This window comes from Drosophila elegans, unplaced genomic scaffold, assembly GCF_018152505.1.
Source record: "Drosophila elegans isolate 14027-0461.03 unplaced genomic scaffold, ASM1815250v1 contig_476, whole genome shotgun sequence".
Lineage (NCBI taxonomy): Eukaryota > Metazoa > Arthropoda > Insecta > Diptera > Drosophilidae > Drosophila > Drosophila elegans.
In genome coordinates this window covers 11,039,762-11,066,557 of record NW_024545863.1, presented here as the reverse complement: position 1 = coordinate 11,066,557, position 26,796 = coordinate 11,039,762, and the positions used below count along the sequence as shown (strand labels likewise).

General features: G+C 42.4%; 1 protein-coding gene across 5 annotated transcripts; it reads left to right on the top strand.

Annotated features, from left to right (window-relative positions):
- Positions 1–1,093: 1,093 nt before the first annotated feature.
- Positions 1,094–26,635, top strand: LOC108141077 (elongation of very long chain fatty acids protein AAEL008004). 5 transcript variants are annotated; one of them, XM_017264250.2, is made up of 11 exons: positions 15,737–16,049; positions 19,207–19,487; positions 20,330–20,412; positions 20,607–20,714; positions 20,917–20,997; positions 21,782–21,865; positions 22,704–22,760; positions 22,847–22,952; positions 23,017–23,153; positions 23,226–23,381; positions 24,894–26,635. In XM_017264250.2, exons 2-11 carry the CDS (start codon positions 19,430–19,432, stop codon positions 25,239–25,241), a joined length of 1,218 nt encoding a protein of 405 aa, XP_017119739.1. In that variant the 5' UTR covers positions 15,737–16,049; positions 19,207–19,429; the 3' UTR covers positions 25,242–26,635. The 5 variants fall into 5 exon arrangements, with proteins under 5 accessions (XP_017119735.1, XP_041565385.1, XP_017119736.1 ...); XM_017264246.2 differs by lacking the exons at positions 15,737–16,049; positions 20,917–20,997 and adding an exon at positions 1,094–1,327; XM_041709451.1 differs by lacking the exons at positions 15,737–16,049; positions 21,782–21,865 and adding an exon at positions 1,095–1,327.
- The last annotated feature ends 161 nt before the right edge of the window (positions 26,636–26,796 follow it).

The window sequence follows — 26,796 nt, the reverse complement described above, 5'->3', positions numbered from 1 at the left end:
TATGGTGCAGTTCAATTACCTGAAGTAATTAATTTATTTTACTTATTTTTTGTACTTAATATGGAAGACTATTCACTAGTAATGTGGACTTTATTTCAATATTTCAAAGTAAGCTTAATATAGAAACATCAAATTTGACTGTATTCCTACTTTTTATGCAATGTGCAATTTACACCTTAAGGCCAATGATTCCTTAAATTTGATCGATTAGATTATATGCGCAGGAGTAGGTTTTTTACTTATGTATGTACGTTATTTACTTATAAGAATTTTCTTCTTTAGTATAGAATAGAAATAAATTGGCCACATAAACTTGATAACTGTTTTACACTTAATCTCAAGTTCTGATAAATCAATTGTTTACTATTAATAGTACGTTCTGTTATAACCAGCAAGGTAATCAATCAATAGGAACACGTAAAACCATGTCAACAAAAACATGTAAACAAGCGAGATCATCTACGCATGTAGATGAACTGCACGTGTAGTTTACATGGATGACTAAAAGTTCAAAAAATACCAGGAATCGCGGGGCTTTTCGGAAGTCAATCGCAGGTAATATTTATTTTGTGCTCGGTGCAATTACATTTTTCGCCGGTAGCTGTACTTGAACATTGCCTCCGCCGCTGACATCAACAGGAGCACGAAAAAAAACCGGGTTAGGGCTAGGTGCGGATTGGGTTCAGGTTCGGATTCGGGTTCAGGTTCGGGTTCGGGTTCAGGTTCGGGTTCGGGTTGGAGTCTTAGGGTCAGGGATCGAATTACCGGGCTGTGTGCTCCGTGCTCCGGGGTCCGGGGCATTTAGAATGTTTGCCTTGTTTTTTCCTCTGCACTTGACGCTCGACCGCGGAAAGTTTTTCGCACTGCACTTGGCGCTGAGCTGACCGTAAAGTTTCCACAGCTTTTGCATTCTCTGTGCCTGCGCCTGCGCAGCGTCGGCGTCGAAATTCGACATTCGGTGCTCTACGCTCGACGTTCGACGCCGACGATCGGAGATCGGAGATCGACGTTCGCGTCGCTCGATTCGCGTTTAATCAGCACCGCAGCGCGATCGCGGCTCAGTTTTCGATCAGAAGTCAAGCGCGCGCTAATCGCAGTCGCTCGTGTGCGCAAAAATCATTGCGAAAGTAATCATTTTACAAAGTTCTTTGGCAACAGTTTGTGAAATAGTCCGGGCGCCCCGTGCAATTTGTGTGTTGTGGTTTTGCAGTTTTCGGCTTGCAGTTTTGCTGTTAGCTGTTCGCCGTTTGCCGTTTTACGTTTGCCGTTTGCAGTGATTTACCAACCGATCTAGTGCTGCCTTCAGTTGCGGATTTTAAAGTTGTTGGTAAGTTGGCCGCACATGTGTTTTTCTCGCTCTTTTGCAACTGTCCGTTCACAACAACCGTTTTGGACTGGGCGGCGCGCCGCTCTCAACACCAAAAACACCTCCCTCCCGCTGGCCTCCAATACGATGGAGTATGGCTATATATCAATATATAGCTGACCATCCGAGATAATCGATTAAACTGACCGATCGTCCATTCAATCCAATGTTGTAATGGCAGCATTTGCGCAAGCGCAACTTTGTGAAGTCGTATTCGTCCTGTAAGTTTGGTTGTCCTGTAAGTTTTAGAAAAAAGCTAATTGGGATTTCTGGGTGAATCGATCCAATCTTGATCAGCTGTGTTATGTTTACCTTTTTGCCAGCTGTTTGTGAGGTGCTCTGAACAATTCGACAAGCTAGTAGTACCTCCGTAAAAAGTTTGAAAATTAGCCAGATCTTGAGCCTATAATTTTCGCAACGAACCGTTGACATTGGGTCTAAGGTTCGAGCATCGCAGTGCTACCCGCAATTAGCACGCCCTTGGCAAATAATTGGCAGGGTTTTTCTTGCGCTATAAATATTAATGCACAGCAATAAGTGCGGAAACGATCAGCTCAAAACCGGACCCACAATGGCCTGCTTTTGGCCTTGTGGCAGGGCATCCTAGCAAAAAGTTCCCACTGGGTTTTCCCCGGACAGGTTGTAAACCACTTTTGGGAACAACTTTCGAGGACTTCTGACGGAGGCCACCCCACCCCATGCCGATAATGGTAATAGCTGCTTTAAGATCGATGCTCGCTTCCGCGTCGGCAGCTAATTGGAGTGGCCAGAAAGTCTGAAAGACAGAAAGCCAGAAAGCCTGAAAGCCTGGAAACGCCCAGAAGGGCTTGTTTATTGTTCTGACACAGAATGGAGCTACTCGTTTCCTGACAACTGCCAACTGTCGTGTTGACAAATCTTTTCAAATAGTTGACTGGGGATTTCGCTTTCGATATTTACATAAGCACACCACCACCATCCGGGTTTCTTTGCGGCTCGCCGTTCTTCGAATGCCACGCACGTAGTCCGCATTTCAAGCGAATTTACAGGCTACACGCCAATCCCCTCAGATCGCAGATCCGAGATCTTAGGCCTCCACAGGTTGCCAGCTAAAATGTACCCAAACATCAAAGTGTTTAGCACTCGACTTTGGCTTAGACCCGTTCACTCTCTATAAATAATGCCAAAAGTCGGCTTGGCTAGAACAGGATCTCGAAGGGCTAGCAATAAAATATGGAAAAGTAAGACCTTACAAGAGATGGAGAAATAAATAAGGAGGACTGTCACCACCTATGACAGATATAGGATATACTGGCTTATAGAGTCTGTACAGGGTAACTCTCTGCACTGCAAAAATCTGATTGAAACTATAAAAACCATTTGCAAGAGCTTAAAAATGACAGTAAAGAGTAAATGTTTTTAAAACTTGACCCAATGATATAGGTTGTCACAGTAACAATATCCAGCGTTGCGGTGTACCTAGATACATGTACCTAGGTACACTTTATTAATACCTTATACCTTACCTAGATAAACAAATATGAGGCTACCTTTTAGCTTACCTAGGTAAATAATTTTATTTATCTATCCTATAATGGGTATTTAGTTACCACTAAATTGAATGCCGTACTATTTTACCCAATATGTACATAAAAATATAAATAATTTCACTGCAAACTAAAGAAAAGTTAATTCCATTGCACATGCAAGATAAATAGTGTTTCTTGTAACATGTTTCTCCAGGTCGTAATTACAATAACACAATTCCCCTGCAACTTTTAAATTTTAAAAAAATTGCATTACAAAAATTTGGTACACTTTTTGTACCTTTCAACCTACCTTACCTAGATCGAAAAAACTAGTACCTTTCCCAACACTGATAATAGCCGATTTACTCTTTGCTTGAAGATTGTGCTTTTCAAAACAATAATGACGCAGTACAGCTTCTTCAATAAACCCAAATATAGAGTTTTAAGTCAACTTGTTCAGTGTCACTGTTAACAGGAAGAAAAGCATGATATATTCTCGATCCTCATTGACTGCAAAGTAGTTCAAAAAGTTTTTCAACTTAAGTTGCTTCAAGACATTCAAGTCGTAGTAAAGCCTGACTATTTAACGGAAAAAACACATATAATACATACGGCTGATTATAATTTCAGTTGGCCGACAACGTTTTGTGGTGACTAATGAAAACAATTAACAGAATTTCGTCCGCCTATGTCTGATATACGAGTAAACGTGTGCGGCATTTCAAGTTGGCCAGAAGCAACAACACAATCAGCCACATCTTCACAACTGAGACAAAAGATATTGACAACTTGTTCGTGAGATGTTTAAGCGCTTTTCGTCCGATCGAAAACGGATTGGGAAGCTAATTCGACTTGCAGTTCCATCTGTGAACTTCAGTTTCCTCGTCGGCCTGCTTCGACTACCCTACTGGCCCACTTGTGGATTAGTTCACGTATCAAAACAAAAGACTATGCCGTACATATCCCAATGCAGAAACCACAACAAAGTGTGTGTGTGTGTGTACAGGCGGAGTTCGCTAAAATCTTGCCAGTAAATTGCCGCAATTAGCGAGCCGAAGCGCAAACAGCACAACGAAAAGCAGCAACAACACTACCACCACCCAATAAGAGAAGTGGAAATTACAACAAATTGGTCATTACAAAATCTTCCGTACATGAGTAGTGATTGCACACCTGTGTCCGGAAGTTTTCTCTCTTGCCAAATACCAGCTTAATCCCTTCTGTTGATCGCCAATATCATCATACTTAATTTATTCTTGGTCGTTTGCCTTATTATTGTGTTATTTTTTTTTTCGACGTGTGCATATTTAGCAATAGTTTGAAGTATTAAAGTGGCACTTATCTTCGCAATATTAGCTCAATATGTGAGACACACCTGGTTAATGTTGTTTATTTCAGCGAAAATTACCATAATATATTTTGTTGTGAGAACAATATATGCTGCATACGTTCAAAAACGCTCTCCTTTCATACCAATGTTGCCTTTTACTCTGCGTATTTTAAATTTTGTTTTATTTTCTACACCGAAAAAAAGTCTCATAAGATAGGGACTGAAATTCATATGCACTTAGCTGCCATAGTAACAATCGGTTAATTATATGAATAGATAAATTGAAATAATTTCAGCATATATGTCTAAAAGACGATTGTTAGAACCAAATTTTTTATTTGACAATGGATGGAGAAACTTATCGAAAAATCAACACAACCCTAGTGTTTTTAAACATAAGCATAAAAATCAAATAATACATTTTTGATATGGCTTTTTCGAGATTGGTTTCAAATTAGATTGATAAAAGAAATTAAATCTCAACTAAGCTAAAATTCTTTAACAAACCCAACCTTCTCACTAAAATTACCAAAACCAAAACAGAAGTCATTTCGGGTTAAGTACTTGTAACCCTTTGATAAAATTCAACCAAGATGAAAATAAATCATAACAAAACTGGTTCATAGCAGTTTATTTTGTAGAGTCTGAATTTTGATTCTACACTGAGAAAATAAAATTTTCGATTTTATGAAAAATTCCTAAACATGGTCTTAAAAATGAGCCTGTCATGTATATTAAGGAGAATTACCTTAAAAATGCCCTTAGGCCATATTTTTTGGGTCATGTTTTTCTATATTTATATGGCAGGCTCAACATTGAGACCATGTTTTGTACATTATTCGTTAAATTAGGGAATATTTTTTAAAATCGAGGAACTTTTATCTGAGTGTAGCCACTAGTTTAGCAAACTTAAGACTCTTGTTGTAGTTTAAATTTTATGACCGGTCAATATACCTTGCTTCTATTACCCTAAAAACAACACAATTAAAAGAAAAAAAGGCAGGCACATAAATGCTAGAATATTCAAATTGAATATCACGGCTACCTCATTTGTTTCCGCTGATTTTCACATGGTTATTATTTCCGCATGGAATTGCAGTTGCATTGCATGCAAATAGTTTAGAGTGCATTAATTAGATGGAGAGTCTACAGTGAGAATCCAGTCGCTCCGGAAGCTAAACGAGCTAAAAGAAGCGAAGCCAGCGAAAAACATTGAGACCGTGCTTTTTCGCCTTGACATGGCGAAAATAAAAGTGATCAGACCTGCCCAAATTAGTGACTAATGTGGCCAAAACAAAAGGCAATTGTACTCGAACAACGCATTTGCGCTGCTTCTTTTTAATGAACATTTTGCCCGTTTGCGCGTTACTTTGCCCGCTATAAATCTGTCAACAAAGCACCGACTTCTCCACCTGAGGATTTTGGCATTGAAATGCGGCAAAAGCAGAAGATGTGACGATGGCGATGGCGATGGCGATGGCGATGAAGACCTCACCAAGCGGCGTTGATTGAGTTGTCGAGCGTCTACAACAAATACTTCTTCCCGACCATCCCTCTCTACTTCTCAACAATCCAGTCCCGACCTGGTCGACATTGTCTTGGTCGAAGGCTCCATGTTCCAGCCAATCTGGCCCGTCCGTAAACGCTCATTTGTGGTTTATGCGCCGCGAGATGAGCACACGCATGTCGACTTCGATGTGGATGTGGATGGGCTATATGGGCAACATGGGCCGAAGTTGGTGTGGGTTTGTACAGAGATTAGTGGCTATTAGCGGCGTTACCTTGGGGGACGAGGTGAGAAATGTGCCCAAGAGGAGGCCTTGGGACCAGATCGCGACTGTTTAGCCACGTTTATTGGCATCCAAGTCGCAAAGTGCCTTCTTCTGGAGGTTTTCTAAACCAACTGCGTATGACAGGGGCCACGTGGCAGTATTCGAAGCTAAAGAATGGTATAGTTGTCTTTGAAATGCATCAAATTGCAAGGAAAAATGTGCTGAAGTAGAAACTGTATAGTCATAGAGCCAGCTTTAAAAGTCTAAAAGGGGAACTACTTGTTGCAGGGGTCACGTTTTTACTTTCTTAATTTACGCTGAATGTTAAATGCCAGTTTAAAAATGCAAAGTATAAATGTAAAGTATAAATTTATTGACATCAAAATCACAAAGTTCCTTCTTCGGGAAGTTATCTAAGCTAAATGCATGTTGCAGGGGTCAGGGGTCAGGTGGTTTCTTTCTTAACTCCGAATAATTTTCGATGCTAATGAAATAGGCGTTATCTTCGGATTGTGTAGTGGCATTTATTGGCAACTGAGTTTTTCAGGGTTCACGTGATTTCTTTTTTAATTAACGCTCATTATTACTAGATGCCATAGTATTATCCAGTCACCTACGGAATGCTATTATAAAATTGTAGGACTGCGACTGTTTATCCACATTCAGCCACATCGAAATCGAAATTGGAATGTTCTCTAGACTAACTGTTGGGTTCAGGGGTTCCTTTCTTAATTCCCGTTTAGTATCACTAGATGACATAGTATTAATTGAATATCCGCGGAATGCCATTATAAAATTGAGAGGTACACAAGCTGGCGAGTGTTGCACCACTTTTATGTTCTTAAAAATAGCCTAATGATCGATTGTGGGTTTCCCGGCTGACAATGTTTCCGACTGGGGAATTTAATGATACTCCGAGTCCAGCTTTTATTCTACAGGTGACAGGGCAGGGGGTTCCTTTCTCAGTGCCACTCGATGATACTGGCATTAGGTAATTATCCGCGAAATGCCATCATGAAGCTGCACTTTGCCGCAACTCAGCCGACTAATCAATGGACTAAACTGCTGATTAACAGCTCGTAATCGCAGCGGGACCAAAGTGCACCGGAGGCTGGCCCTTTGGCCCCGCCCCCAGTCGCTACTTTCAATATTTGCCTTTCGAGGTGGGGGCTGTTGTTGGTAGATCGTCGGATGTTGGATATTTTTTTTTCCCCGGAGAACTCGAGTGCTCCGGCTCAACGGTCCCCGAGAGATGAACTTTGTTTGCCCATTGTGGATCTTTATTGGTTGTAAATACGCTACAAATTGCGCCATGTTCGGCCCCCCGGCGAAAACAACTTTCGATTATATTCTCACACTCGCAATGGCCCAAACTAAAGATACTACGCCACATCCACAACCACAACAATATCGAGCAGCGAATGCCCTCATGAAACGCCGTCCGGAGATTGTTGGCTTTGCTGGGTGTGTTTTGGGCCAATAGTCAAATAGTCAAATAGTGGATCTGGGAAGCGCTGAGGGCACACGTGAATGTGAATAGCTCCCGATCGGGGCAAAACGGGCAAAGATCGGCTCTGTGGCGTGATTACCATGTCAGCGGAGTCGAGTCGCACACGACTTCCCATGGGTGTGTGCAGCGACGGGTCTGTGAAAGGTTAAGAAGCCGCCTATCTGCCACTTCCCAGTACTATTTCGATGATTTCCATACACCTTTTGTGTTTGCTCGGCAATTGCGAAAACGAAACGCTTGACTGGGTTTTATTTCCAGCCTCCGTTTGGGGTCTCAGTCTCATCTCATCTCTCAGTTGGACCGATACACTTTTGGGTAGGCGTGGTCGTGGTCGTGGTTGTGGTGGGCTACACTTATTACCAATCGGCGAGATATTAGAGGAATTTCACGGGTTTCTCAGGGTCTAGAATGCGCGCAAAAGATATTTAATGGTTCACCGTTTAAATGTGGCCGTGGCGAGTGGGTCGCAAGTTTTATGGCCCGTAGAATTGTCAGTACAATTGCCACCGACGCGGAACGCCGAGAAAGTGGTCGAGAGTCAGGGCCAAGATTGGGGGTCCATTGGGCCATCGCATCGCCATCGTCACCAGCTGTCACTTTCGTTGGCATCCGACAATGCATACCCGCCGTTTGGGGTATTTGCCAAGCTTAATCATTATCATTACCACACATTAGCTAACTAAGCCTTCAATTTGAAAGGTGGCCTGTGCTTTGTCTATTGCGGTGACGTGACCATTGTGCAATGGCTCAATGCCTACATTCCCCCCCCCCAAAAAAGTCAAGCCAAATTTAAGTCCAATTTAAATAGATTTCTTTTTGTCTCTGCATTGTTTTCGCCTTTTGTCGCTGCTCTTTACTTTGGTCTCATTGCAGCACATTTAATTATTTTTATTTGGTGATGCCGTCTCGTGTATTAATGCTTTCAGCTGAGAACTTAAGCACACCTTATAGTAATGGGCAACTTACGTGGCTCGAGCGTCGAGTAGATTTGTTTTAAGAATTCTCGAAGTGCTAAGGAGCACACTGGGAGAAAAAAGTTACCTAAAGTCGAAAAAACTTCTTCAAATATTGGGAATCTATATGGCCAACCCAAAGGAGATTTTTTATTGAAAAAAAAACAAATGCTTTACCTTCTTGCTTATTGATTTTTAGTATTTTTAAGATTAGTAACTAAGAATTTCATAAGCCAAATAAATCTTAAAAAATACATTTTAAACTTTCTCATTTGCCTCATGAAAAAAAGTTCCGCCTTTAGTCAATAACACTTTTTAATTAATGATTTGTATACTGTGTATAGTCTATAGCTATTATTATTGCACATTCCATTGTCATTAAAAAAGTAATGGTAAACGTAATTCATTCTATACCCTTGATTAAGTTTTAAAATACTTTTACAAAGTTTCACTTGAAAGCAAGATTATAAGGAGATAATTATATTGTTATGCGATGTAAAGCTAACGATTATTAACGACTAACAATTAAAGTTCTCCTTTCCGCAACTTTTTTAAGACTAAAGTGTGGCAACTAAGAAGCTGCGAACTGCGAATTCTATATTCAAAACTTAAAAAAAAACTATATTTAAAAACATGCTAGACTTCCGCTATTTTCTTATAATTAAATTAAATATCAAATAAACCAGTTTCATTTAAATTTCTTTAATCATAACATGTTTCTTGTTGATTAGGGTCAGCATAGAGTATGTTGCAAATTTCTGCTTAATGTTTGATTATAACAAAAGGGGGTCTTATTGCAAGCGTAGTTATACTACTGTTATCGATCGAACAAAACATTTTCAAACCGCCAATTAATATTGCATTATTGCGCAATATAAGTAATCAATAAACATAAATAAAAGCGAGCGGCAGAGACCATAACGGGGGCTTGTGAAGGCAAACAATCGATGGTGGGCAAGAAAAGCTTCAAAACCAAGCCGAAGAAGAAGCCGATCGTTGAGTTGATACGCATGCGCAAAAGCTTTTCCGATGACGCCGGTTTCGTAAGAAAACAATGAACAATCGCCCACGTTCAAATGGGCCGACTTTATCGCTGGCCAGTGGCCACAATTCTATGGGCTGTGGCTTGCCAATGTCAAAACTAAACGTGCCAAGCTCACGCCAACTAACTCTGCTCCGCTGGTTACGTTTACCTTAAGGGATTTTAGGTGCTAAAAGTCTCAAGGTATATGATTGTGAGAAAGTTTGCAATACAGGTTTGATCCAGCCCCATCGATTCATTCCTGTTTTCTAGAGAATATAGCCAACTTTTACTGGTTTAATCCAACTTGGCTTTCTGAATATTTCAGAAAAGCTTACAGAGTTTATTAAACGATAATTAAATGAATTGGTGAATAATTATAATAGTTTTGATATTCTTCATTTTGTATATAACAATACATTGAAAGAATAATATCAGTTCTATCTAATAAAGTATGAGAGTTACAATAGTATGTTTTATTCTTAATTATACCAATGAAGAGGGTAATATAATTTGAGTCAGAACTTTGCAATGAAGTGAAATATAGTATTGATTGAACTGAAAGCCGACACATTGCTGCATTAAAAAAGTCGGTGTACGCGTTAAGAAACCATAAAATTCTGTAATGTACATTTTTAGTAAACTGTTTATTTTTGAATTAAAATTTCACTATATACGCAGGACCATTTTTTTCTTTTTATCATAAGCTAATTGTATGTTTTAAGTGCTCTTACTGAAAAGTGTATATTTTTTATTATAAATTTGCCCAAATTTATAAATAAATATACTGCTTGTAACGTTTAGTTTAGTCACAGTGTGGTTTTTTCTTAAAAAAGAATTTGCCAAAAAGGCATTTACTTTATTATTTAAACATATATTGTCTTTTGGCAGAGTAGAATCGGGTTATCGACCCCAACGTTCTCACTCACTAGTTTGACTTCCTAATTTCTAAAGCATCTATTAAACGCTTAAGGCATTTGTCCAAGCACTGCGACTTGGGACATCGCGAATCGTTAGGTGTTGATTGAGCATAAAGACCAATTTACATCTCACCTTGGGCCCGCATGCACCATGGTGCCATTGGTGTTGGTGGCGTCAAGTTTCGCGGACTGCCTGCGTTGCGTTGAGTTGCGTTGAGTTGAGTTGTGTTGTGTCGGCGCATATAAATCGATTAATAAGTTTCGAAAATGAAATGCCAGCGGTGTCCACTGCGTTGCCACAGTCAAGTAATCGGAGCCAGATATTGCGATGCCCAGCCGCCTGCACAACTCCAGCTCCATCGGTGGCTGTTTCCCCAACCCCAATCCCAACCCCATCATTCGTGCCAATTAAAATTAGCTTATAACCCGGCGGATGCTGGGCTAAATTAGCGAAAGCCTTGCGCAACCGTGGGCGGAGGCGCGGTTCTCTCACAAAACCACGCTCCTAATGGGAGGCAGCCCCAAGCCCAAGCGGTCCCGATGGCCAGTGGCTGCTCACCCGCCATATGTATTCCGCGCATGTTCGGGCCAGGCCAACACAAGTGAGTCAAGGGCGCAGGCGCCGCTGGCCATCGGGCGATTTGAACAGCCCAATCACGTACTGAAGCTATTTTGGCTTCTTCGGCCCGAGAGCTTACAATTTGCACGCTTCCAAGTGCGATAACTAGGGAGGAACTTGAGTCTATATCTATCTGATACTGTTATGATAACCGGCAATCCACTAAATCCCTATTTCCCTAATGCAACAATAACTGAGAGGTTTGACTTGACTGAAAATGATCAAAGAATAGGGAAATCTATTCTATTCTAACGATAACGCATTCAAAAACTTTAAAACTACATATACAAAATTACATACACTTTACATTTGGAGACTCAAATCTTTTGGAATTGCTTTAAAGTTTATGTGCTCAGCCAGCACAGAAAATTGCTACATTTTATATGTTTTTTGAGATAAAGTTTTAGTTTGATGAAAATCGTTTGACTATATATTCGTCATAAATCAACCATTTTTCATTATGAAATAAAAATTTTCGGTTCTGACTTAGCCCCAAAGGGTGTTTTGCTTAAATAAAAGTGTGTAACACTTCCATTTTTATTTTAAAGTAAAGGAAAATTTAGATTTAAAATGAAAAAAAAAATATGTTAATAATAACATTACCAAACTTTTGGTTAATTTTAAGTAAGCTTATATATTAAAAACTATAATTTTACTATGCTGTTTTTCTCTGGATGCACATAAAAATTAAAAATAACCAAATTGATTTGTCTTTATTTATTAAGTTAAATATGTCTGCCAAGTTGTAAGTTGTCTGTAAGTTTTCGTACAACAATTAATCGCATATAGATGGCAGACAGAGTCAATGACAATTTCACTCAATTAATTGCAATTAATTTCAGTGAGTGCTGTGCACTGCATTAATTAAACAACATTTGAGTCAATTAACTAGGATTCAAATAATGAGTGCATTTATGCGCAAAGTATCAAACGTAGGTTTTTTTTTAATTGCCTTACTAAAAGTTGTTATTGTTATTCGATAAGGTAAAATAATTAAAACGGAAATAAATGGAATTCAGTTTAAAGATAAGATAAGTAAACTATTTAAACTGGGTACATTTCAACTAAATTCGTATTTTGCTTGGCGAATACTTGGAACATGTGTTTCAACGGGATAAAAGCCTGTATGGCTAAAGGGGTAACACAATTTCCGGTTCATTTCCTTGGAAAGAAAAGAGCATGAGCAAAAACGACAGGACAAACTAAACACACTGACCCGTGGGGTCCTTGTCGTGTCTCTGTGTTGGTAATGTTGCGTGTTTTTGTTTTTGTGTGTTTGTGCGCGTGTTTTCCGAAGTTAAGGGGTGTCTCAAAACAAATCGAGAGCAAGCAAAACCCGAAAACTAAAAAACAAAGCAATGACAACAAAGTGCGAGAGCGAAGGTGGGGGTGTGAAACTGAAGCTTGTGATGACATAACGACCGTACTCACAGTCACACACACTCATACACTCGTCTTGTACCGTACCCAGTGTTGTTCTTTTTGAGTCGTGCCTCTCACCTCAGTTACTTTTACCTATTTGTAGATGCCTGCGTGCCTGGCAACCCTGCCAGCAGAGAGCGGCCAAGAGAGGCCCAGATTCGTTATCAGCGGCCTAAGAGTACAGCCGGTATTTTAACCAATGTATCTGACAGATCTGGATACAAAGAGAGAGAGAGAGAGAGGGAGAGCGAGCGTTGGTGTTGCTGGACGGCGCGTGACGCAACACAGAGCGCCGTGCCGCGCCAAAGTGCCGCTGCGACAGCTGGTGCTTCTTCTTGCCCGCCTTGCCATTTCTGTTGCCCAGGCGGTCTGCTTCTTGCCGCTTGTCATCCACTAGATACAGATACACATCTGTTCATATCGCCTCTCTTTGGCGCTGTGCCCGCTCTCTTCACCAGCGCTGGCTTTCGGATACGGGGTTCGGCCGCTCTTCGCCAGAGCAACGGGCCTCAGTTCGCATTTCGCTTTGGGTTGTGCCTCCTCGTCTGGTTCGCTTTTTGGGTCAGGCCAGAGCGATTTCCACACCAAATTCCTAGTCTGCTGCCGCTGCCGAGATACTACCACTGCAAAACGAACTCAAAGTAAAGTGTTTTTATTCCGATTTAGATTGCAATTCGATTCGCATTCGATTTGGAGTGTGGCTTTTCGCTGCCCAAGTGCTCGGTGCGTGCAGTTCCTTGTGCCAGTGTAGTGTCCTTGTCGGTGTCGCGTCGGTTGCGCTGCGCGTGTCAGATACCGATACCACGTAACAGGCGTCGTCAAGTGTTGTCTTCCGCCCCAAAAAAAAAAAAAAAAAAAAACCATCCAAATAAGCCCAATCAGCCAAGTCAGCCTAATCAGCCTAATCAGCCAAATAAGTCAAATCAGCCGTAGCCGTGTCAGGCGGAATCAGTTAATGCAGCACCCTGACCCCCGGCACGCAGCACCCTCCACCCCCCCATTTCTCCCGGGGGCCTCAATTAGCCCCGTTGCACGGCTTTTCGACTTTAATTGACCCAAGTGCGGCGACTGCCAGCACTGGAAAGTATAGGAACTACATAGAAAACACCGTGCCGTCCCTCTCGCAACCGTGTTGCCCCTGTGTTACCTGCGACCCGGAGTGTTTTTTTGGCAGGGCAGGGGCCGCCAGCTAATCAAGGTGATAACGGTCGCACCCGGCCAGGACAGAAACTATCAGATATCAGGCATGAGATACGGATACGAAAAGTCAAGCAGAACAGCCGAGTATCGTCGTCACGTTGTTGTAACGCATGTGTGTAAAGATATGACATAATTCCAAGACACTCCGCTCCGCTCGCACTCGCATTGGCACTCGCACCCAAAAGAAGGAACCGCTCTCTCTCTCTTCCGTTCCCCCGCTCTTAGGTAGCAAGAGAGCAGAGCGGTGCACCGAAGAGCGGTGGCGAAAGTACAGAGAGGAGCGAAGAAAGTGCGGCTGGCGAGCAATGGAGCGACCTGACCCCTCAACAAGTCAGCGCTGTCGCCCGCTTTCGAATCAATCTGGCCAGCGGAAACGCTCGTCCCGCCCACTGCCTGCACCGCCCACCTTGCGGTCAAAATGCATGCCCACCATGCAACCCAATATACGTGTGTTTCGATATGAACTGCCATAACTCAATGCGATCCACCCACGAGAGCTGAAACCTTTGCAACTTTAAATTTGGTGTTTGAATTTATTTTAAGGGTTTCTCCCTAACAACAACGCTGATTAGGAAATCAAAATACAGATGAAATAAAAAGTGGCCTCATGCAAATTAAAGACACCAACATTTATAAACACAAACATACAATACACGGAAATGTTTACGCCCAATGAGAATACAGTTCCCAATAGTGTATTTTCAAAGTTTCAAACTAAATAATATTGAGATAACGAATTCTGTTTTAGTACTTAATAATTTCTTTGCATTTTTCGTTGTTGAAATTGCCCATCTTTGCATGTGGTATACTTTTTCTTTGTTTATTTGAGCTTTATAAAGTAAAAAAAAAATATTTATCCATTCTTAAAACTTATACAAAATACAATTAGCCTTCGGTTAATTAATCAACGCACGACTTTTAAATTGTCATTGTGCTTAGGCAATGTGAATTGATTTCTTTCGTCTGACTTTTGGTTGCGCGAATACCATTTCTTCAAGACATATTTTGTTACGGAAGTTCGAATTATGAAGACATCATCGAGACAAGCAACTTTTAGCCGAGGCGGAAAATGAGGAAAGTTTGAGTTATGGAGGGTCGACTGTGCCTGTGTGGGCTGCCTTAGAAAACCGGGACACTAGCAGCATTTCGAAATTATGAAATGACATTCTTCTCCGCTGGGCGACCCAATAAATTACAAAGGCCAAAATAGATTATTGCGTCAAAATACAAAACGCGTTTCAATTTCCATTTCATCAGGTCAACCTGTTGTTGTTAGCTGCTGCTGCTGCTGCTGTTGCTGTTGCTGCTGTTGCTGCTGTGCCCTTCGTTACCCACGGTGTCTGCTGTTGTGGCTTCTTTTTGGCGACACACATTCGTAAACAGTTTGACCATGAATTCGATTTGAGCGCAAAAGTCCCAAAAACAAAAAGGCAAAAGAGAAACGTGAAATGAAAACCCGAAAGCCATAAAAAACCCAGTCAGTCCATCCCGTCCCAGTCCCAGTGCGATTGTGAGTGTGAGTGTGTGTGTGAGTTTGTGTGAAATGCCGTAATAATTAATTGATCGACAAGTGCGGAGCTTTGATTTGGTATGCGAGCCGTCACCTGCCACTGAAATCGATCATGATCAAGCGGCGGCCCTTGCCTCATCCTCTTCAAAACCGAGCGGACCGGACCGGAGCAGAGCGGACCGGAGCGGAGCGTCGTCGTTCTTGCGACAGCGCTCGCTGCTCGCTGCTCATTGCTCACTGCTCCTCACCTGCTCCTCACCTGTTGTCTTCTTTTAGGTTTTGTTTTTTTTTTTTTCGAAAAGCCAGGTTTCCCAATCGAAGGGAGAGTCGGCGGTGCAGTCCGCCCCTGCAGCCGACCAAGCCGACCAAGCGGAGCTCCAAACGGTCCACAATTAAGAGTCATCATCCCACCTCCGTTCAGTTCACAAAGGAAATCTATGCAAAGAAATGTATATTAATTCGTAATGGCCCGCCGACATCGCAGCCAGCTTGGCAAGTGCGGTAAGCTCGGCTCTGGCGACGGCGACTACGACTGCGACAGCGGCTGAGCTGCGACTGAGCCGCTGCGGCGGCCTTAGCTCGTCAGTCGCCGTGGCAGCCAGTTAGTCGTGCTCCGCTAGTCGATGTCGACGGTTCGCCTCTGTCCGCTCGCCGCCCACTTTCCCGCCTTTCGCTCCGTCGCGAAATACCGTTGCGTTTTGTTTTCGAAAAAGTCCAATCCCAGCTGCGGGCCGTGCTCCAAAGGATCCATCCTCATCCTCATTGCGGTGGCACACTTGTCCACACAACTCGGTGCTAGAACCGGAATGCAAGGCCCGCTCAGCCGAGCAGTGGGCGCAGCTCAGCAGCAATTGCAGCTCTAATTGTCGTGATTATCGCGGATAAGAAACACAAAAGCCATCGAGTGCGGCCAACAAGGTAAATTCTCGGTTCGTTTCCTTTCAACGATCGTTGGATTTTGGGGACGAGATTATGGTTAAAGATTACGTTAATCTCCGGTTCAAATTAGTGGCAAACGAAACCAGAAAAACGCTCGTGCTCAGTCGCCTTCTGGACTGTATTGCAAATTGGGATCTCGCCTTCTGACCGAAATATTTCGAGTCAGTCGTTGATCAGCTTTTGCGCAACCAACCACTTGTCGTTTACATAGTATATTTGATAATTAATTATGAATTAATTATATGCAAATATGCCGAAGCCTTAACAATTTCGTTTGCGTGAAAGTGATTGAACCTTTTATCGGAATGCAAATTTCGGGTTAATGGCAAGACGCGCATACAAATGAGGCTTGTTAAATTTGACAAACTGAAAAGCCATAAAAACCGTAAAACCCAAATGACATTTAAGAACCGGCTGATGCACTGATGCAATTCCCACACACACACGACTGTTTGGCAAGGCAATGCTCCTCCTGCCATCAAAGTTCGATGAACAAATGTCAAAGTTTTGTATCGTTGGCAACAGCTTGGGGTCAACATCACTTGACCACTGCCATCAATTATTTGTGTGTGTGTGCCAATCGCAATCACTCAAGCCAGCCAGCCAGCCTTTTGCCTTTGGGCCAACTCGAGGCTTGCTGAGTACTGAGTGCTGTGTGTGGCAGCTACCAGATCTACCAGATACAAAAATCAATAGCCAATTCAAATGAAAATGTCAGGCGGCCCATGACACCTTCTCTGCTCGGGAGGCCACTCATTGTGCCACCGAAATTTGTTGTTGTGTCAACAACGTTGTGACAACTACCGAACGCCACGCGCCTTTTCGGCGTCATTCATGGCGTGTTGGGCGCGCATTACGCTTCCAGCCAAGCGGGCTTTCTTGGCCTGGCCAAAGAAGTCGAAGGTGCGTCGGTGAGTCACGCGACACCAGACACCCTCCCACTCCCCCTCCCCCTTCCCCTCCCCATCTGCCGAAGAGCAGACACCACAACCAAAAGCCTCGAAGGGTCACAAATCGGGTTGGTTTGCTCTCGTGGCCGCCTTTTTCATTCAAGAAAAACGCGCGCGCGACGAGCCTCTGCGCACGAGCGATGGGAAAAGCGAGAAAGCCCGAAAGCCCGAAAACGAGAAAAGGCCGAAGCGAAAAGAAAAGCCAAAGGCAAAGAGAAACCCTAGTCGACATCACGTGATGAGTTTGGGGCAACGTGGCGCCTGGGCTGTCGCCGGTTTGGTTTTGGTTTAGACGGCGTGTTGCTGAATGGCCAACTCTGGGTTTCTGGGGGGGTGGTACGACTGGGCTCTTCGGGTGTCGCCTTGCAAACCCATGTATGCATTGTTGCTTCATGCTTTCCGGGCTTACCACCAGCGTGGAGAAGTAGCTGAAAAACAACAAAACCAGGTCAATGAAACAGCAATATTTGGCATGGCTTTAAGTCGCTGCTGCTGCTGCTGCCGCTGCTGGCACCACTTTTCAGTGCGCTTTCTGCAAAGTTTTCGTGGGCGGGGGGGGCGACCACCCTCAACCCTTTTCAATCAGGCAAAGGCAAAGTACAGACCTTGTCCACACCCTACACCCAACACCCACTAACCGTGCACTAAGCTCGTGCCAGTTTCTTGTTTCTGGCTTTCATTGTTGACAGCATTTTCCGCCCGCAGCCGTGGCTTCTTTGCACCGCCTTGTTTTGACTTTGAATTAGTTTAAATTTGGCTTTTCGGTGGCAGTGGCTCAATTTACTTTCTTGTCGGTGTTGCTTTTTTATTAGGCGAAGGTGTTTGCTTGTTTGTTTGTTTGTTTGTTTCGCTGGTTGCTTGCTTAGCCCATCAGCTTGGCAAACATTCGGTTGTTGCCGCCTTTGGCCTGAGCTGAACTCGCTGGATGAACGCCCTTGGAATTTGAAGTTCGAAACATGATAATGAATAAATATGATTTAGTGTTCGAGTTCAATCCAATCAAACCAATTCCCTTGAAAGCGGAAGTCAATTATGATTCTCGTGGGTCCTTTGCTCCTGCGGACTACACATCCTCACTGCTCCCGGCCAACGCCTTTGAGTTGACCACAGGCAATCTAATACTGGCGCACCCAGTTCAGATTGGCTACCTTCGATGGGGTTTAATTATTCTTTTAGTGGCCTGTGCCTTTCGCAAGGCCTTTCGAATATAGAACCTTTTACAGTATCAGTCAGTTTTCATAATTATCGCCCATTCGCCCGCCCCCTCAGTGGGCCAACCGACAAGCTTTATTGTTTAACATTTACGATACACTTGCGTGACGTACCACACGGCGTATGAGTAATGTGCACATGAAGTTAAACACTCGATACGCAGGAGAGAATATTCATATTGTGATGCTAAGGGAGCGAGTGTACGTGTTTGTAGAAAGAAATTCTCCTCTATTGAGTATCCGCAGATTTTTTATTGAAGCCCACAATGGCAAACATCGATGCTTATTTGCTGTTCAATACATAATTACCTTCAAACGAACTCGGTCATATTTGGGCAGTACTCGTCAGGCGATTTAAAGTGCTTCCCAAAATAGAAACAGACAGCGAGGGATAAATGGAGAAAGACCGCTTCAGTCAGCCAACGCAGAGTGCTAAGTGTTCGTTCGTTTGCTTGTTGTCCTTGAACTTTTTGGGGTAAAACCCTTTCCACGAATATTACTCATACGCCACATACGCCAGTGCTGACGTTCGCTTTTTTGGCAAATGCTTTCGCTCAATTTATCGATTCACGATAGCCGTTCCCGCGATAAGAGATATAAATTCCGCGCTGTCAAAAAAAGAAAATATAAAAAAAAAAAAAAAAAACAAAAGACAAAGCTCAAAACGAGAACCTTCAATTATAAACAAGATTTAAATGTGCCGATCAAATGCTGACGGTGCAGCTTTCGCCTTTAGTTTGTTAACCTCATTCCGACTTCTCGGCTGTGTCTCTGTGTCTCTTCTGGCCAACCATTCGCGGCTTTTTGTGAAGGTTTAGGGTGTTTAATGAGGGCTGATAAGGGTCGGCTGATATGGGTCGGCGGTGGCTCCAATTAAAATTGGATTCGGTAGTGAAAATTATTATCGTAATTAGAACGATAACTATTTAAGTTTAGCACCTAATATTAATTTGCAACTTCACCTATTTTTTGCAGTTTGAAAATACGCCTGGCCCCGCATTGAATGCGCTAAAATTCTTACACTAAATTCGAGAAGATCAGAAGCAGGCCGCGATTCCTGTCAAGACAAGACTTTAACCACCAAACTAATTGTACAATCAACAAGGAACACCAACTACAAAGTAAAAACGTAGAAGAATAGAAGGACTCCACTGTCAGCGAAGAAAAGCACCAAAAGCAACCACTACACAGCAACACAATGGCCTTAATTATGAAATACATCGACACCATAAGCAGATACATTGACTCACATAGTGGTAAGTATTCTTGCTAATTTGGCTAACCTTGATTCCGCCGGACTGTGACCAGTCACAGTCACAGCCACAGCCACGGAAATCGAGGGAACAATTCAATGTCGCCTCGGCTCCGCGCTTTTCTCTCCGAAAACGGCAGAGGGTTTGGCAAATGGTTAAATACTTTTTGACACCAGTTCTCTAATTGGCCAAGAGAGGTTGGCTTAAAAAACGGGCAAACGAATAAACTGCGGATTTGCTCTTCACCCCAATTTCTCTTAAGATTGCCAATATTTTATTCACGTGCTTAGAACTTTGTCTTATATTTAGGATGTAGATGCAAAACTAAGCGTTTTTAAATTGCGTTTGTTCAAACATGATTTATTCGCCATTATATACTTATATTCAGGTGTTTTAATACGTGTTTGTTTGCTCTGAAGGCACCTGTGTAAATGTTTCTATGTCAATATATGTTTTAGGTATTGGATAGTTTAAATTTTAGATTGGAAACTAATTTCTTACTTTTTGTTTTGTATCTAAGCAAATATTATATATTAGATACAAAATAAATTTATTTACCCATATCTATACAAAGTGTGTATATATTGGCTTCATTAATATTAATGAGACTCCTCAGTATTTTTTGGTGATTGAGTGATTTGAATGCGAAGTAAAGATATTTGAATTTACCTACATGTTTGTTGCCGAGTTGCGAACGTGTGAAACGGAGCAGATCAGGGTCAATGGCAGTGATATGAAAGTGATAAGAGCACGACGATCGCTTATCTTATAGACGATTGTAACTTTGTTAAAGTGTTCCCGCCAAACAGCAATGACTTCTCTAATTACTTGGCCTGCCCTTTCAGACTCAAGGACAAAAGAATGGCCCATGATGTCGTCCCCATTTCCCACACTGGCCGTTTGCCTCACATACGTCTATCTGGTCAAGGTGAGTTGCGAGTTCCAAGTTCTAACTTCCAGGTGTGCTAAACTGCCAGCTGGCCAAATCACTGCTTGAGTGGGAATAAGTGGGCTGACTAGACCTTTGGTTTAGTTTACTACTCGAGATAACAAAATTTAGCAGCCACTTCAAAGGCTGAGGACCATTAATAAATGCTGATATCAATCGACTTTCGTTCACAGGTGCTGGGACCCCGATTGATGGAGAATCGAAAGCCGCTGCATCTGCAGAACACACTAGTCATGTACAATGCCATACAGGTTGTATTCAGCGCGTGGCTCTTTTACGAGGTAGGTACTCCCTCCCATCCCTCCCCCTCTTCCCAAAAAATTCCCCGCAGCTTCATTCATCGCATGGCATCGTCATCGTCATCGTCATCGTCGCTGGACCGATCCGTGGACTTGTACACTGGTGGACCCGTGGAGGATGCTCCTTACGTTAACTTACGTTATAATCTGTTTGTTTTTTTTGCAACTAATGTCTCTGTTCTAGTGCTTGATGGGCGGCTGGTGGGGCTCGTACAGCTTCCGGTGCCAGCCGGTGGACTACACAGATAGTCCCACATCCCGGAGAGTAAGTTGTCCCGCTTGGCCATGCGCTAGAGTAGCTATAGCTTAAGTCTGTGCAGACCCCAGTATTGACCCGACAAGTTCAGGGAAATCGCCAGTTTAGCAGTTATACGCGTAACATTCTATATCTGCATTCAGGCAATCCAGCGCGGCTTCTGCTTAATCTAATCCTAACGTATTGTTATACTTAGTTATTGATTTGGCCACTGACCTAGCCAACGCTTTTGGAGTATTAACAACCAGCCACGCCTCGCCTTGTAGTCGTTACCATTGTATTAACTACGTATTGTCCACAGCCATACCATTAAATAACTCTCGGCGGCACAGGACGTCAGAGCCGCCTTTGACTAATCCCAACTCAATCCAATCCAATCCAATCCAATCCAATCCAGTATGCTAACGTGCAGGACATACCCGTCCTGATGTGTCCTGGCTGCTGATTTGTTTTGTTTTGTATATAAATGCTAGCCCAAAACCAAACACACGTGCTACCGTTAAGGCCAGTGATTAAATTCGCTTTAATTAATCATAATATCGCGTTTAAGCCTAAGTTGATACCATCTAAGTGCTGTTAACTTACACTAACCCCGCACACCGCCAAAAACATGCACCTGTATAAATAGCCTAAAGCCAACAGCTGGGATCTATCGACCTGAAACACGTGACACCTTCGACAGCCAAGATCCGGTGACGATGCCAATGAAAGCCAATATATCCATCACGAATCATCTAGAAATCCAGAGCTCAGCGAAGATATATAAGTGACTTTCTGTGCTCTACATTTGCAGATAGGCATTTCCGGTTGGCTAACTGGACATTATAGCTTCCGATGTCAGCCAGTCGACTATAGTAATAATCCTAGAACGTTAAGGGTACGTGTTAACCGCCACGAGCAGTAAGATAACGATTATGATAACAATAGTGATAAGCATTCTGGTTACGTTTAATTTCCATTTTGGTTTGAGTGCACGAACTACTATACTACTATAGATACTCACACACGCACATTTACTCATAGTTGTAGATATACCTAGTAGTACTCATTATGTCACAACATCTAGTTTATGATGTGGTTGAGGGGTTGAGGGCTTCTGCATACTTCCCTAACACAACGAGTGCTAACCCCGAAACTTGGATGCTAACCCAGATTTTAGCATGTGTAAACCGTACATAACTGTTTGTCAACGTTTTTACTATCTTCGAACTTCAGTAAAGAGATTCAAGATCCGTCCTCGATATACGTATATCTATCCGTTAACACTGCAATCTATCTAAACCGAACTAAATGACTAGTCCTCTTAATTGAATGTGAATGTTGTTTATCATCCCTCTGTTCCGATTAACCTAAGATTTGTTTGACACTTCTGAAAGATAATCTATAATCCTACTGAATCTCAATTACTTTTTCTCTTTGGCCCAAGGAGTCTGCATAAATGTTTGAATTGACTTTGGTTCTTTTTATAAACAGTACTCATTAAAAGAGTCAAGAATGAGTGCTTGATGAGATCGGTTGCCGGTTAGAACCGACACGTCTGCGCGTTCCTATTCCATCTGTAAGGAATGTCAACTCCAGACTTTTGATTTAAATGAAGTGTTATGGCATTCCTGGGATTGGAATAGGAACGCACAACATTCAGTCCAAAGGAATGTTTCGCACAACACTGGCTCTATAAATCCGCTAATATATAAACACCTCTCTCCCCGAATCAGATGGTTCATGCCTGCTGGTGGTACTACTTCTCGAAGTTCACAGAATTCATGGATACGGTGAGTGACAGATCAAAGAGGCGGCCGCCTCGTTAATTGCATTCATAAATCAACGTGTTGTATATCGTATCGTCGTCGCCCCACAGATTTTCTTCGTGTTGCGCAAGAAGACCAGCCAGGTGACCACATTGCATGTCATCCATCACGGCTGCATGCCCATGTCGGTCTGGTTCGGCGTTAAATTCACCCCAGGTGAGTTACATTGCCGGAGTTACGAAGAGTCCATCCCATTTACCATTCCAATACCCTGATCCAGGTGGCCATAGCACCTTCTTCGGCCTGCTCAACACCTTTGTCCACATCGTGATGTACACCTACTACATGTTCTCGGCCATGGGGCCGCAGTACCAGAAGTACCTCTGGTGGAAGAAGTACCTGACCACCCTGCAGATGGTGAGCATAGCTGGCGAATGTCATTGTCACATGGTTGTTAACCGTACCGCCCCCCGCCCCGCTCTCTCACAGGTCCAGTTCATCCTGATCATGGTGCACGCCTTCCAGCTGCTCTTCATCGACTGCAACTATCCGAAGGCGTTCGTCTGGTGGATCGGCATGCACGCCGTCATGTTCTTCTTCCTGTTCAACGAGTTCTACAAGGCAGCCTACAGGAGCCGCATGATGGTGAGTCTCCCGTCAGCACTTTCCCACATTAGTGGCCCTTTACGGCCCTTTTATCGCTGGCCGAGATTAGATCCGCCAAGAGCCGCTGTCAATTCAGCTTAAGCTTCAGCTTCAGCTTCCCACTTTGCCGCGGTGCGATATGACGCGACCAGCGTTCCAGATTCCGGTCTGTGTTAATGAAAACGAAAATATAAATGAAAATGAAAACGCGACGCGATGCGAAGCTGTGAGGCAAACGCGGTTATATCATCATTACCCGCACTGCACCTTGCGGCCAGACGCGCGTATTACAAACGCGCGAGATGCTGTGGTCCAAATTCATTAACAAGATTTCGTCAAGTAGGTCTCTGGGAATTTGGGAGCTGGGCTCCGAACACTGAGCGGCGGTAAATATCGCTAACCGGCTTCGTTTCGGCACCCAGCATCCGCAGAGCTTCGCAACGCGCGAGTGAAAGTTAAACGGGAAAGACAATACCAACAGCTTCAGAGTCAGGGGCAACAAAAAAGAGACAAAGCCACAGATACAGATACAGTTGTAGATACAGATACAGTTACAGTTGCAGATACAGATACAGATACAGTTGCAGATACAGATAGAGATACATAAGCACGGGCAGATGTAGTTAAGACCCACATCATTGCATAATTAGCGAGGTGGCCCACTATTTAGCTAGACAAAATCATTTAATAGAACCAGATGTGCTGGCCTTAAGTAGTTAACATTCAAAAGTGCCTGAAATAAAGAAACAATTTGATCTTAGTGTTTTCTCAAATATCATAGTTCGACATTTTGATTTGATCGAAACTTAGCGTCTATTCATTAGCAGCTTTATAAACATATATATGGAACACAGTATTGGTTGAGTTCTTTTATGTTATTTCCCATTAAGGCACGCGCCAGTATGTTATCCAAAAATCAAGCCCCAAACTGTCAAGTAAATTAGGTTTAGCATATTTCGACTTATAGATTTGAATAATTCTAGCTTGTTGCCAATAAAACGAATGTGTGACTATTACTAAAAAAGCAAGCCTCAAATTCTTGAGTTTAAAGAAAGCCTCGTATGTTTTTGTTTGTTTTCGTACGCTTTTGTATTAGATCGTTTGTGGTACTAAAACGGAACTTTACCGAAAAAGTTAGTCATATCTCAATTTTTTTCTTCGAAGGTTGAATCATGCTGCCTCTAGCAGAAATGTATTTCTCTACCGATAACTCAAAAAATAAAACATAAATAATAAGGTCGTTTAGGGAAATTGACCATTTCATATGCGAAATAGAGCAAGGGATTGTTTGCGAACAAATTCGTTATTTTTAGAATTTTATCTGTGGCTTAAAGTATAATTTTAACTGAACTCGCTGGGTTTAATGACATTCCTTTCAGACTTATTAGCATTAAGCCTGGCTAGTTGCTTTTAAAATCGATTAAGATTCACTCAGATAATTTGCAGCTCTTCATTTTATTCCCATTTGGGTCGCCACTAATCTATGTGCTTAACCCGTATTTTTTTTTTTAGAAAAAGAACGCAGCGCTGGCCAACGGACACGCCAAGCCCAATGGCTACTGCAAGAGTATCAACGCCCACGATGACCTGGCCATGCCGCAGCCAGCGGAGGCATCCGCATCCGCGACGCCCGTGTCCAAAGCCAACGGGAGCAGCTCTCTGAGCAATGGCCATGGGAACGGGAATGGGAACGGCCTGGCCAATGGCTATAAGCAACTGGTCAATGGCAACGGACCGATGGCGACGGCCAACGGCAGCACGCACAAGGGGGCCAACGGCGGGCTGCTGACGAACGGTTATGCCAGCAAGCTGCTGGACGACGCCGCCCAGGAGCTGAAGCAGCGGAAGACGCCGAAATAATATCGGGGCACAGTGGGGCGGCGCCAGCATAGGGCTTAGGACACAGCGATGGCTTAGAGCAGCGCCAGGAGCGGAGCGGAGCTCCAAGAGTCATTTCCACGGACATACACACCTTCACTTCACTTCAATTCACTACTTTACATCGCAGATCATACCATATTCAAAATTCCACACAAGAACACACACACACACACACACACGTTCATGGAGGCGCGGGGGGAAAACTATATTGCAGATATTGCATTGGTTATACGCCCACAGCTAAAAATCCATAAACCAGAGCATACAGATATGCTAATAGTATGCCTGCATACATATTGAGGCATATGCAAATGTATAGGCATTGCGAATGCATATGCAACCATTCTTTAGCGTACTATGATACTTTAAACATGTTTCGTTGCTTCTTTTTCTTTAAACTACTTTAGTTGTACAAAGCTTACTTATCATAAGTACCCCAACGGATTGTATAATACAAAAAGCAGCATACGCAAAACAAGATTTCAGCTAAACGATAACATAAACGGAAGCCCAGCATAAACAATTTAAAACTAAAGCTAATCTTTGTTACAGTTAGTTTGTGTGTGAGCAAGGAATTCAACTATTTAAGCCTAGAATTTAATTTATATACATATGCGTATATACATACGTATTATGCATACGTATGCATATATTAATCAGATAAACACAAAACACAAAACACAAAAAGCAGCAGCCAACGGCAAGTTTTGTAAATGTATAGAGCAAAAAAAAAAAATGTAATTTAAAATTAGGCACAATAATTTTTAAAAATAAAAGTCATTCAGAAATAGTGAAAAACTATTTACATTAAACAGAAAACAACCACAAATGCGAGTATTCGACAAATTTTGTAAAACCTTTCACAGTATATAAAAGAAACAAAATGTACGAAGACATTAAGACATCACAGGCTATCAAATAATCCATACAAAGTTTCATTAATTTATTACAAATAAATTATGCCGCTAAACTAATTCCGAAAACGCGAGAAAAATGTGCATCTTTTGACCTTTAATAAAGGGTGCATGCCCAAAAACAACCACTCAACCATCTATATTAAATACAAAAGGGAAATCCAATTAGGAATATCCATAAGATCGATCCACTTGAAACCGAGCATTAAAATCAGTAAATTGTTGGAATCAAAAAAAAAAAAAAAAAAAAACAAAATATAGACTGTAAGTCCCACACTCTAGGTTCTATAGGTATGCAATTGCAAATCGTTTTGTATGCGTAATAGCCATTTTTGTGGAGCAGTATGTAAACATTACCTATGTAATTATTATTATACAAATACAAAAAACAAAAAAACATGTGTAGAAAATTAGGTGCAAATGGAGTGGAGAATTTTTTCAATAAAACACTAAACTGAATTATTTTATTTGTTTACTATCTGGGTAAGTTATCTCAACACTTTTAGCAATATTTCAGTAAATTCCCCTTTAAAGATAATTAAATCGGCTTGTAGCCGATTTTAATTGTCGATAGGGTTGAAATTTAGGGGCTACAACTTTAAAACGTATAATCGATAAGA